The sequence below is a fragment of the Synchiropus splendidus genome, chromosome 10 (genome assembly GCF_027744825.2).
Source record: "Synchiropus splendidus isolate RoL2022-P1 chromosome 10, RoL_Sspl_1.0, whole genome shotgun sequence".
Taxonomy (NCBI): domain Eukaryota; kingdom Metazoa; phylum Chordata; class Actinopteri; order Syngnathiformes; family Callionymidae; genus Synchiropus; species Synchiropus splendidus.
In genome coordinates, this window is record NC_071343.1 from 11,748,573 (window position 1) to 11,761,496 (window position 12,924).

The 12,924-nt window shown below is 45.5% G+C and overlaps 1 protein-coding gene across 9 annotated transcripts; it reads left to right on the plus strand.

Moving 5' to 3' along the window:
* Positions 1–535: 535 nt before the first annotated feature.
* Positions 536–12,621, plus strand: ddx3xa (DEAD-box helicase 3 X-linked a). 9 transcript variants are annotated; one of them, XM_053876485.1, is made up of 21 exons: positions 1,457–1,765; positions 2,599–2,650; positions 3,107–3,154; positions 3,629–3,688; positions 3,931–4,023; positions 4,121–4,192; positions 5,347–5,454; positions 5,660–5,795; positions 6,124–6,228; positions 6,302–6,401; positions 6,475–6,610; positions 6,685–6,782; positions 6,849–6,947; positions 7,017–7,177; positions 7,259–7,403; positions 7,486–7,630; positions 8,709–8,890; positions 8,961–9,078; positions 9,154–9,307; positions 9,387–9,508; positions 9,588–12,621. In XM_053876485.1, the coding sequence occupies exons 1-21, from the start codon at positions 1,721–1,723 to the stop codon at positions 9,671–9,673; spliced, it is 2,265 nt and encodes a 754-aa protein (XP_053732460.1). In that variant the 5' UTR covers positions 1,457–1,720; the 3' UTR covers positions 9,674–12,621. The 9 variants fall into 9 exon arrangements, with proteins under 9 accessions (XP_053732454.1, XP_053732457.1, XP_053732459.1 ...); XM_053876479.1 differs by lacking the exons at positions 1,457–1,765; positions 3,931–4,023; positions 4,121–4,192 and adding exons at positions 536–652; positions 7,890–7,940; XM_053876478.1 differs by lacking the exons at positions 3,931–4,023; positions 4,121–4,192 and adding an exon at positions 7,890–7,940.
* Positions 12,622–12,924: the final 303 nt, after the last annotated feature.

Consider the following 12,924-nt stretch of genomic DNA (forward strand, 5'->3'; position numbering starts at 1 on the left):
TGATGTTGAAACTCTTACAGGTTTGGGCAAGTGGTTCGATGTTAACTAGTGAACTGAAACAAGACTGTAGTGTAGTATCCACTGAGCAGTGGACACAGTTCATAAAAGGTAAATAAGCTTGGACATGAGGAACAACACTGATAATGAAGCAGCAGGAAGAGAATATATTGTTTAATCTCCAATGAAAAAATAATTCATATCTGTAAACAAACAGGAAACTGAAACAGAAGGAACAACAATTTTGCGGCACCACTCCCATAAGTGTGAAATTACACAGCAACACCAGAAAAGCATTCAAGTGCCAGTACTGACGTTTACATTTACAAGAGCATCTTTGCATGTTAGAGCTGGCTATTTAAGGACAGGGCAGACGTGAGAATCAAATTGTGAGAAACAAGAACAAAGGCGATATATTTCCCAAAAAAGCGAGGAAGTTCAAGTTAAAAGTCACCGTTATTCCTCTTTGTAATATTTAATGATAAATTATTTTTATCCTGAGTGTGCGCCGCATCTCGCGCACATGTTTCTACGGCGTTGCTACTCTTGCAGAGTTAAAAAGAAAAATGTATCTATTTAACTTGTAGTTGAGCCCGGACGAACAAACAACAACACAGATTTCTGTTGCAAAAAGATTCTCCTATTCATTTCTATGGTGAGAGCAAACTACATGACCTTTTGTAAAATACTGACTGATGGTATTGGGTAGAAAACTGGATGATCTTTGGCAAATTATTGCATCATAATTGGTTGTATCTGAGGTGTTCTGGCTAAAGTAGTCAGAAGAGCTCATGCTCAGAACAAAATTCGGAATAAACAGTGTACTATTAAGGAGTATGGAGGGTGGTCACAATGCAACTGCAGGGAGGCAGAAGGCAATGCTGTTATTCACCCAAGGATTGCAAATATTCGAGATTAAAAATTGACCTTGGAATGCATCAGTATTAGAGGGAAATTGCAGGGCATTTCACGTCAGATGCTGCTCTCATGTCCTCGTATAAGTGGAAGAAAAACAATCGTTGAATATAATGGTTGACGTTGTTTTAAAATGTTGCAGAAATCAGTAAATGCCTTTCCTTCACAAAAGCTGTGTTATCTAATTTAGGGGTCACCAGATGTTTGTCCTGTCTGTGAGTGATATGGATAGTGAATACTATGAAATAGTGTACTATTGTGATGAAGTTAGTTCATGACCATAAACAACAAATCAAAGTCCTCAATGTTTCTTAGTTCAGCGTTCACAAAAAATATTTTTAAAAACTTTGTTTTGTATGCAATCTTTCCGACCTGATGTGGTTATTATATAAGTTACGTACATTGCTGAAAAGGTGTAAGCGCTCTGTTATGTAACTTATAAAGTTACTGCATGTACTTTTGCTGGTCCCACCAATCGGAAGGCCGGTGAGATATCGCGATATTTGCGGCGCACCCCGCTGGCCAACAGAGGCTTTATCTCGCGTTACCTGAGCGCCGAGTGTCTCATTCCAACACGGTCAAGCCTGCCGGGAGCAGCAACCTCTTCTTCTGGGAACTTGAATTTATACTACCACCACAGTTTTATTATTTATTTTAAGTAACTGTGTTGCCTAGTCTAGATAAGGAACTGTCGGTTGAGGTGAACCGAGCTACGATCAGTAAAGGGACAAGCCAAGCGTCGGCCGGTGTTGCTAACAAAGAAAACCCTTTCTCTTGAGAAAAGAATCCCCCTCAACTCTCTTTAGTTATGAGTCATGTGGTCGTTGATACTCCACACGGTCTAGATCAGCAGGTAAGTGCTTTATTTTCCTGAGCGGGAACTTTGGTTGGTATTTTTTTGATGCTGCCACATGTAGTTTCGATAGACACCGGTTTTCTAAAATGGAGGTGATTGTGTCGCTACGGCCGATTGTGATGGCGGAGGAAGACCAAGTCGCCGTCTATAGTGAACCGTTTTCAGCTAGACGAAGCAGTGAACTGCTTTGGTTAACACTTGTGGGTGGTCAGTTTTGGATATTGTAGCCGACAATGGATATTTCCGAGCATCGTTCTCGTTTCGTGCCGGCCGGTGCCAGGGCCGCTAAGCCCGGCTAATGTCGGGCCTTCTCAACCTGAAACGTGGCGCAGGAAAAAAATAGTTCCTGCCAGAGAAACGTCGCGGGTATTAAATATTTACAGCGTTTTTTCAATCACCACTCGATTCTTGAGTACTCTCTCTTTACTTTTAAGACGGTTTTCTTTATTTTTTTTTAGCAATTGCCAACTTTATCCACTTTTACGTCATATCGCCATTTAAGGCAACCATCACAAACTAGCTTTTTTATTGGCTTCGGTGTTTTTTTTCTCGCTGATATTACGTGACGTTACGATATTATAATGGACCGGTGATGTCGTAGCTTCAGAGCGTACCGTTCGTACTTCTGTTGGGTTGTTTTACACCGGTGCCAGTGATTTAGAGGTCTGAACCACAAAAGCCCCCATGGATGGTAAAATGGCGTCCCATCATCACCACCATAGTACTGGTCCGAGACCTATATGTGTTGGTCATGTGACCGATGTCCTTGTGGTTGACCAAAAATGATCAGTTGTGTTGAATGTGATCCCTAATATCTATTTGTTTTGCAGCTCTCTGCCCTAGACTTGAACTCTGCTGAAGGACAAGGCGGAGGAGCTGGCAGTAAGTACAGTCCGTCATATTTATATTATGCTGCTATTTTAAGACTTGTATTAATTACTTTTTAGCTGCTTATGAAATGCCACCCCTTTAGTTATTTATAACTAAAAGCCCTATACATTTATTTTATCTGCTTACAATTACACATTTCGCTAAAACATTCAATGCACCTTCTTTTTGGAATCAAAATGTAACATTTAAATTTTATACATGGGTGTATACATCCTATATAGTATACTATCAAACTGGCCTTTTGTTGCCACCAAATGGTTGTTTGTACCACAAAGTGTGTAATTACTTGCAACAGGGTAGTGCGATGATTCATTCAATTTTAAACGCACAGGTGAAACGGCATAGCAACAGAGCGTTTCCTAAGCTGTGCCATGTGGTTGAAGCACTTCCTGGTTTTCACATTTGCTGGTGTGACTGGACTTGAATGTTTGTTTTCTCTTTCCCCAGGGCGCTACATTCCACCTCATCTGAGGAATAAAGATGCTTCCAAAAATAGTAAGTGGTTTGCGAGGCCGATCAACTCTGACATCTTGGTGTGAAGAGCCCATTGGAGCTCATAGAGGATGAATGACTGCCTAGAATCAAATGGCCATGTCATGAAGGCCATCAAATCAATCATTTAAAAATCATCATCGCTGGGTGATATTGAGGTCATCTAAGTCACGGGTCACCGTACTTTTGGAAACGGCCACCTCAAGACAACAAGCGATCCAAACAGTGACCAGTTTGGTGAATTCTTGTTCTTCTGTTTCCCAACATCAGTCCACCGGCAACAAATCATAATAAAATAGGAACTTTTTTTGCCCACTATGTTGATGACCCCTGATTTAGGTGCTTACCTTTTGCTCTAGTTAAAGGTTGGCTCCATGAGCTCTCGTCTTTCGGTGCACACAATTTGAATTTAGAGTCTGTTGTGAATCTGCACACTTGGCATTTTTCTTGATTTGCTGTTTTTTTCTTGTTCCACAGCAGGAAATGCTTATTCCGCTGGTAGACAGTGTGGTTATTCAGTGGCACCCGTAAATCTCTGTAAGTCCCTTCTGTCTGCTTTCGCTGAGGCCTACCTGCATTTCTAGATGCATGAGATAGCCGTTTATACAGCAGCAAAGCCATTATTGAAGGGTTAGTGTAGACCAGCTTAAATAAACTAGCAAGTTAAACTCTCATGAACAACTTGAGTTTTTCTTACGCAATGCTTCCCTGAATGGATTCTCTTCCCCCTCCCCATACAGTATATTCAAGCCCACATTTCGCTTGCAATGCTACTCAAGGTTCCTCTAAGCAGTGCCCACAACTGTGGCAGGCAGAGGCTGTTCAAAGAAATGGCATAAACTATACAGCAGGATGGGATGACTCTAGCACGGGTAACTATTGGTGCTCAGTCCAGACCAGCAGTAGTACTGCATGAGTCAGTCGTTGCAGATGAGTCTTTTTATAGCCTCCTTCCCTACCTTTGCTCAGGTTACCCAAGAGCGGCCTCTCAAGAGCTTGCCTTTCACCAAGCCTTCAGTGGGGGCTGGCGAGACAGATGTGGTATACGTTTTTATGGCTACATGCATGCCATGCTCTCCACCCAGCAGCTTAGTGCCCTGTATTGCCAAAATGTTTTGCCCTGCTTTGTGTTTACCACGATAATGTATTCGTACAAGGGGCAAGTTTCTTTTTAGAGAAATATCTCCAAGGAATGTTAAATTTTGCAGTAACAATGGTCCTTTTGAACGGAAAAAATCAGCAAAATTCAGAGAATTTATAGGCCGGTGCGCCATAAATCTAGCCTGGTGAATTCATTAGATTTTTGCATACTGCGGCTCCTTTCTTTGCAGTATGCTGTCAATAGCGTAATCAGATACTTAAGTGGAGACCTGAAGATGAAATGTTGACTCTAGGCTTGAAGGGCCAAAAAGGTTTCTGCACCAAACTGAAAAACTACACCCCACACTGTGGTCATTAGCTTGTTCTGCAATGCTGTGCGCACGTTGCCTGATAACGCCTTGGCTAACACCATGAGGTCATATTTGGAAATGAGACCAGCAGATCGACCATTAATGATTGCTGCCAACTGGAGTGTTGTGATGTAATTTAATGATCGCTGCTCTGCTGAATTGTTTTCGTGGGTTTGTCCCGCAGCTAATTTATCTACAACAAACGCAGTGCAAGATAACACATGCAGACGTCCGTACCAACCCCCCTTCATTTCCTGGGTTTTAGATTATCGCCAGTCTTCCTGCTTTTGTCACAAGCTGTTTAAGCCCTCGATAGAAGTTCAAATTGTCCCTTTACTAGAATGTTTTCTTCATGTTTTTACACTTGTGCTGAAGCATAGTTGTTTACCCAGCTTGTGTTGCGAGCTGGCTGCTACCCCCTTTTCAAAGACGCTTGTCAGCTTAAATTGACAGCAGTAAGAGGAAGTGGTGGCATGACTGATGTTTGAATCAAATAATTGCCACATGCAGACTTCAACGAGTCATCCTATATAAAAAAAAAAGTTGAGCATGAAAATAATTTGCTCAATCCGGCTTCACCCATAACACTGAACGTTTACAAATGTTGGCTGGAAATGAGTGATAGTGAGCCGCTGTATCGCTAACACACATTTGCTTGGATTAACACAGTCAGGAATAATACATTAACATGTTCTCACTGAAATTTAGTGGGCTGATCTTTTGTTTCCGTTCCTCCCTGTAAAGATTCTGGCGGATGGGATGGTGGACGAAGCAATGGCTTTGTGAATGGTTACCACGACAATCGCACCAACGGGAGCTTTGGTGGGCGTGGACCTCCACGCAACGATAGAGGTGGGCGGGTGCCTACTATGACTACAAGGGTTGAGGCGTATGTTATTGTTGAAAAATGTGTGGGAGAATCCAGTGTTAATTCAGGTGCTGAGTTTCATGTTTGGATTAAATACTGCCTTGTTTTAAAGTTTGAAATGGCGCTCCTCCTTGAGGTTGAGTAATGTGACACTTTTGAATGCTCACATGTCAAAATGCTCCAATGTAGGCTTTGGCAACTATGATAACAAAGACGGAAACTGGGGAGGAGCTCCACGAGATTCTTCATTTAACAGCTTCGGGAACCGCTCTGACCGCTCCAAATCCAACTTCTTCAATGACCGTGGGGCCGGCTCAAGAGGAAGGTGAGTGGAAATGAGATGTTCTATCGTATGACGTTTGAACAATTGTGTGACTCAGTTGTTGCTTAAGTTCCCCATGTTTTTAGTTGGTTACAATCAAATAGAAGGAATGGGGAATATGTTCCTGTCCTTCACTGGCTAGTGAAGTGTGCCGTTAGTCCCCACTGTAGTGGTGGATGCATCACGTTGACATTGAGACTCATGCGTATAGAACTACTGAAACTGCAATGATTTAACACTAATCTCTTTCTAAATATGTAGCACCTGGTTGAGAAGTTCAGGTTGTGCTCATTTACTTTTCTAAACTAATAATGCAACATGTGTTGTGCAGATATGATCGTGGGAGCTATTCTGGCGGTGGAAACTCGCGTTGGGCCGAGGAGTCCCGAGAGGAGGACTGGTCCAAGCCCACTGCTCCCAATGAGCGCCTGGAACAGTGAGTTTTCTCCACATTCACAAAGGAAGCCCTTCTGCCTTAAACCTTTATTGACATGCCATTCAATTATCAGCGAGCTGTTCTCTGGAAGCAACACTGGAATTAATTTCGAGAAGTATGATGATATTCCAGTCGAGGCTACTGGAAGCAACTGCCCACCCCACATCGAGAGTGTGAGTGCTGGACACAAATGATGGAAAACTATTGGAATGTGCTCAAACTAAGTGCTTTGGAATGGTTTTGTAGTTCCATGATGTGGACATGGGGGAGATCATCATGGGGAACATCACACTGAGTCGCTATACTCGTCCCACACCAGTCCAGAAGCATGCCATCCCCATCATCAAGTCCAAGAGAGACCTCATGGCTTGTGCCCAGACTGGTGAGATGACTGTGCAAGCAAGATGGCAGACGTTAGTTTTTGATCTATCAAACTGAGTCATTGCTTTGTGTTAGGCTCTGGTAAGACCGCCGCTTTCCTGCTGCCGGTGCTGAGTCAGATTTACACTGATGGGCCGGGAGATGCTCTCCAGGCTGCCAAGAACAGTGGGCAGGTAGTAGAGCACGCATTTAAGTCTGGAGTTAAATAGTTCCAGTTTTAAGCATAATCTTTTCCACAGGAGAACGGGCGATATGGACGCCGAAAACAGTACCCCCTGTCCCTGGTGCTGGCTCCCACCAGAGAGTTGGCCCTGCAGATCTACGACGAGGCACGGAAGGTAACGTCCTGACACGTGGTGATCAACGAAGTGTTAAGAGTGTGATGTTAATGCTCTCCTTTTGTGTAGTTTGCCTACCGCTCACGCGTACGACCCTGTGTGGTGTATGGTGGCGCTGACATCGGCCAGCAGATCAGGGACTTGGAGAGGGGTTGCCACCTGCTCGTGGCCACTCCTGGCCGTCTGGTCGACATGATGGAGAGAGGCAAGATCGGTCTGGACTACTGCAAGTAAGTGATCAATGAAGAGTTGATCATTGTTTTTTTTGACTCAAGAGTAATTTTTTTTGTTTTTGTTTTTTTTAACCTAAGCTACCTGGTCCTGGATGAGGCTGATCGTATGCTGGACATGGGTTTCGAACCACAGATCAGACGCATCGTGGAGCAGGACACGATGCCCCCCAAAGGCATCCGCCAGACCATGATGTTCAGTGCCACCTTTCCCAAAGAGATTCAGGTTGGTTTCGTGAGAACGGCCCTAGTTGTTTCTGCTCATTTGTTGGATCCAGCAAGTGTCAACTAACGGATTGTCTGCCCAGATTCTGGCCCGTGATTTCCTGGAGGATTACATCTTCTTGGCGGTCGGACGTGTCGGCTCCACCTCAGAAAACATCACCCAGAAAGTGGTTTGGGTGGAAGAGACTGACAAGAGATCCTTCCTCCTGGACCTCCTCAACGCCACTGGTAAGAACTCCCTTGAACTGGCGCCGGTCACCCCCACGACGGTCCCATCAGTCTCTCTTAACCCTCCATCTTGAGTCCGTCTTAACTGTTTGCATCTCAACAAACTGTCACGGTAGCATGTTCCTGCACGGCTAGCCAGAACGGTCCCCGGTGCCGAGCGTAGCCGGTCGGGATAATGTGTTAACCATTCAGCATGCGGTCTTGAATATCTGTCTACTACGCTGGCTTGCATTTACCGGCCGGTTTGGTTTTATCTTAGTTATTCCCAGTGAGGTTGAGGAAAGTGTGACTGGGGCATCAGAAAAGCCAGGTAAGTGCTGAACTTATCACTTTACTCTGACCCCAAACCAGACACATCACATCCCACCGCTCATCCTGTTTGGTTGCTCCCTCAGCTGAAATGCAGCCTGCGTTTCCCCTTCTTGTTTTCCCTGTGGAGGTTTACTTCGCTTTTGAACTTGGAAAATGTTAAACCACCAGTTAAAATGCAATCCAATCGCATTTCAGATATTTTATCAGCTTGTTCAGCATGTGATATGAACTGATTTGAGACTGAAATAGACTCAAATTCCCGTGGAGCATCCTAAATTTCTCATAATCCGGACCATTCCTTTCTCTTCATGCAAGACTGGCATCAGAGTTGAAGAACCATTTGGTCACAATGCATTGCTCGTGGGTCGTGTGCAGCTCGTGTCAGATCAGGGGAAGCTGAAGTGGCAAATGGAAATGCAGATCCAGATCCCTCTGAACTATGAAGCTTTTTTCCCCTCTCAGTCCAAATGTTCATTGCCCACCACCCCTCTACCATTCTTGTGAGCTCTGGTTCTGATGGCCATTACTGAACACACTTGAGCTGCAACAGACCGTCTTCTTGGATTGGGCTTTCAAACGTGTGTAAGGTGTCGACTGGAACTTATCAAGCTGGTCCACTAATGGCTGTCAGTGCCGTGCCTTTCTTTAATGCAACCCAGTCTCCGTCTCCTCCATCTTGAGTTGGTCCTCATCTGTTCAGTGCAGACCTCCTCGCTGCTCCCACGACTCCTCCAAACTCCTAATTCAAGGTTGGATCTCTTGGCAGGCAAGGACTCGCTGACGCTGGTGTTTGTGGAGACCAAAAAAGGGGCCGACGCTCTGGAGGACTTCCTGTACCGCGAGGGCTACGCCTGCACAAGCATCCACGGGGACCGCTCCCAGAGAGACAGAGAAGAGGCCCTGCACCAGTTCCGCTCTGGACGCTGCCCCATCCTGGTGGCCACCGCTGTACGTCACCCACGCCGGCACAGGTCTCCGCAAGCCTGATGTTCACGCTAACCTTTCTGTCTTGGACTAGGTGGCTGCTCGAGGCCTGGACATCAGCAACGTGAAGCATGTGATCAACTTTGATCTGCCCAGTGACATCGAGGAATACGTCCACCGTATTGGCCGTACAGGACGTGTGGGAAACCTTGGTATGGACGTGGACAAGCCTCTCGTCCAGGCCGCCGAACAGACCGACTGACTCCATATTTCTTCTCTCCACACAGGTCTGGCCACGTCGTTCTTTAACGACAAAAACAGCAACATAACCAAAGATTTGCTGGACATTCTGGTGGAGGCCAAGCAGGAGGTTCCTTCCTGGCTTGAGGGTCTCGCCTACGAGCACCAGCACAAGAGCAACAACCGTGGTCGCTCTAAGAGGTCGGCATCCTTTTCTGGCGTAGCTGTCCACACTGCGGTGGGGGAATGTCTGACTTGGGTCGCCTTGTGTCTCCTGCAGGTTCTCTGGTGGCTTCGGTGCCAGAGATTACCGTCAGACGTCTGGAGGCTCCGGAGGCTTCGGTGGAAACCGTACTGGACGCAACACCGGCGGTCATGGAGGAAACAGAGGATTTGGTGGAGGTAAAAACAAAAACACATTGGCCGTAATGATGGTTGTGGAAAACGTGTCCCTGAGAGTCACGAGGCGTTTGTCCCTCAGGTGGCTTCGGAGGCAACTTCTACAGCGACGGTGGCTACGGAGGAAACTACAGCCACTCGGGTAGTGTGGATTGGTGGGGCAACTAGTCGCCATAGGAAGGGGTTGCCATGCCAACCCAAATGGAAACCACATGTTAACTTAAGCCAGACCATAACAACCCTCCCTGTGTAGCTTCACTGACACACAGTACATTACCAACCCTGGTTTTCTGCCACTTGCTTCTCTGTACACGGGAGCGCTGCACGCAGCAAACAAAGGAAGTCACCAGCGCGTGCGCCAACCAGAGAGCACCGGAGAACGCACACCTCAGAGTGAGCATGGATGCTGACACGCATTTTCCGATAGCAACCTCGGATTTTCGTTGTTTTGAAATAGTTTTGTTCTTTTTGTGGAAAACAACCCAAGAGAAACACCTGAGGATCATTTGTATGTTAATGTACTGTGCCTTTTTGAATTTGAACAGGAAATCTGTGTTTTCATTTCACCAGATGATCTCGGCCAAGAGCTCCAAATTTTGTTTTTACTGTCATGTTTGGTGAGAACCATTAAAGCTTAGACTTAATCAAACCTTGGCAAACTCAGAGGCGTCGTGGCTCTCGAGCCGCGACTCCATTTGATCCTCAAATTTATCGCCGAAACGTCCCGTCGCCTTTTTACGACCGCGACGGCAAGCGGAGCCGCGGGGCTTCTCCGAACTGTTTTAATCCTTTCAGGACAGTTGCATTCGTTTTTGTTTTTCTTTTGCTCACTCTATCCTGGACCGACTCCTTCTGAAGGATGCGCGCGTCTGTGAAATAGCCATTCCTGAACACGGAAGTCGTTAACTCGGTGCCAACGATCGCTGAGGTGTATCAAAGCATTATCCAACTTCTGAATCCACGTTTCTTTCAATTGACTTGACAGTGTTAAGGCAGCTAGTACGGCCCTGTGCTAGCGGCGGTAAAGTGGGCGGCGTTTTTTGTTTTTTACTTGAGAACTTTTGGTGCAGGTTTGTGCTAAAACCGAAAAACTGAGTCAGTTTTTTGGTTTTTATTTATATTTGGGTTTTTTTTTCCTGGCGGAATATGTATCAAAACAAAAAATGCCTGCCATCTTTTGAAAGCGAGGTTGGCTGCATTAAAAGGACCACGGCATCGGGGGGCGGGCGGGCAGGCGTCGCTGCGTGGTGCTGGCGTCCAACACGGCCAGAGCGACCAGCGCCGGGCCCGCATGGTATTCCACGCTTGCTAGTGTTTTGTTTTTTGGTCAAGGAGGAAGGACAGGTGAACTGAGTCGCAGGCTTCAATTTAGTACAGACGTTTCCTCTTTTCAAGCTGCGTTGAAGGCACGACTCATCTCAAGACGGGTCACTGAGGTTTTTTTCTTTTTCGGATCAGGCGCGGGTCTCGGAGCACCGCTAGCGTGAAGCGTTGCGCAGGAGAGACGGAGCATTTCACATCGGGTGTGTTGTGCCTTAAACTTTTATAAAAGATTTGAACTAAAAGCGGATGCACTGATCGTGTTGAGAACCTGAGATTGAATGGTGCTACTTGATTTTAGGTGTGTAGACACGCGTGCGTGTGTCATGCCCATCCACTTTTACAGAAGTTATTTTTATTGCACTGTTACAACTCTGCTCGTTTAAAGGAGAGGGGCAAGACGGGGCCGCAGCACAGCCACGCTCACCTGGACTCTCGCTAAAAGTGGAACCACGAAAACAAAGAGAAAAAAATCTGGCCTCTCGTGGGTTCAGATCCGAAAAAGCGATTTGCAATTGGGTTTTTAAACTCGACTTCTTGACTTCTGAAGTCGCAGACGTGGAGGCACTCTGACTGAAAAGCTGCACCCCCTAAAACTCTAGTTGGGTGGCGAGCGACAACATGCACATCTAGAGTTTTCTATGGTCGTCTTCTGTGTCCTTACGCTTCCAAATACTGTGTACGAGGAGATCCGGGAGGTTCGGGTGGGGTGGGGGGGAATCAAAAACGCAGCTTGTTTACAAAGGGGAAGGGTTCTCAACGTTTCAACCAGGATTTATTTGGGACCAGGGGGTTTAGCAGTCGGGGGGAATTTAGCCATTTGCACAGATTTCTAGATTCTACTTTTGCTGCTAGTTTTGTGTAATTTATTGAGCATTTTTGACAAATATTTATTTTTGTAAGCCTCAAAAGTGATTCTTTGAAAGTTTCAGAAACTTGACCAAAAGACAGTAACAAAAAAAAAAAAAAACACTGGCACTTGAATGTTGAATGTCACCTGTATGCGTGAAATTTATATATTTCGGGGTAGTGTGAGCTTTTTAATGTCGACGATACATATTGGCCTGGGCAAAGTCAACTCCACAGCTGTTTCCGGGCCTCCTCAGGGGCCGCGCGCACGTCTCTCGACCATCGTTCCAATTGGGTCACAAAATTTTTGAAACGAATAACGAAACATGCCAAGGTTTGGAACAGAAGCTGTCAGAAGAGCAAATAATTCTCCAGAGCATATCGACGCGGACGTGTTCACATTCTCCAGTTGTGTGCATTTATTCTAATTTGACCCGATTCTCTTTCTCCAGTGAATGTCTGGCTGGTGGCAATCCGAAATGAAACGAACATGTGGTTAACGTTATTCTCATTGTTGTATTTGCGTACTATTATTATGACTCCCGAGTTCTCCTTGAATGTGGAGCAGCCTTCTGTTGGCATGTACACGCTCAGTACTGTTGGACTCGCTCCACGTTGGTGGGAGAACCTGGAGCTGTTTAGTTAGATTTGCATTTTGTTTCTGTTTTCTTTTTGTATTAGCTTCTAGGCTCCTGCACGGCATGGGAAGTACTCAGCAGTGCAATTGTATGGTTTTTATCAGAATAAAAAAATGTTTCAAATGCAAAAAAAGTATCTGGAAAACTTTCCAGCATGTTTCCTGAAACTGTTTACTGTAGCTGTGCGGCGTACGGCGGCCTTGTAGCAAGCTGTGAGGCTGTCGACCAAAAACTGGTTTGGGTTGGATGTTGGGCTTCATTTCTTTGGATGGAAAAAAATATATAAAGATTTTCATTTGTAACTTCCAATATCTCTGTAGCTTTATTTCCACTCTTGGTTTGGAAGGTTGCGCTCAGCTACACACGGGCAAAACTCTCCACATGGATCAATGCTTTCACACACACACGTTTATTGCTGTCCATGTGAGGACATAAAGAGTTCACATTGCCTTTCCCCAGCCTCTCACCCTTGACTTAAACCTCCAAAACACATGGCTCACCTTAACCGGGACTCGGAACCAAACTGAAACCCAATTGTAATAACTTAATTATTCTGAAGTCTTCATCCTCAAATTCAGGTTTGGACCTTTTGTCGGTCCCCACAAGGAAAGT

Excerpts from the sequence above, each read along its gene's own strand:
- ddx3xa (XM_053876485.1), top strand. The coding sequence starts at position 1,721 with ATGAGTCATGTGGTCGTTGATACTCCACACGGTCTAGATCAGCAG. Across the intron at positions 3,689-3,930 it reads AGTGGCACCCGTAAATCTCT|GTTCCTCTAAGCAGTGCCCA; the intron begins GTAAGTCCCTTC and ends ATGCTACTCAAG. Across the intron at positions 4,193-5,346 it reads GGGCTGGCGAGACAGATGTG|ATTCTGGCGGATGGGATGGT; the intron begins GTATACGTTTTT and ends CTCCCTGTAAAG.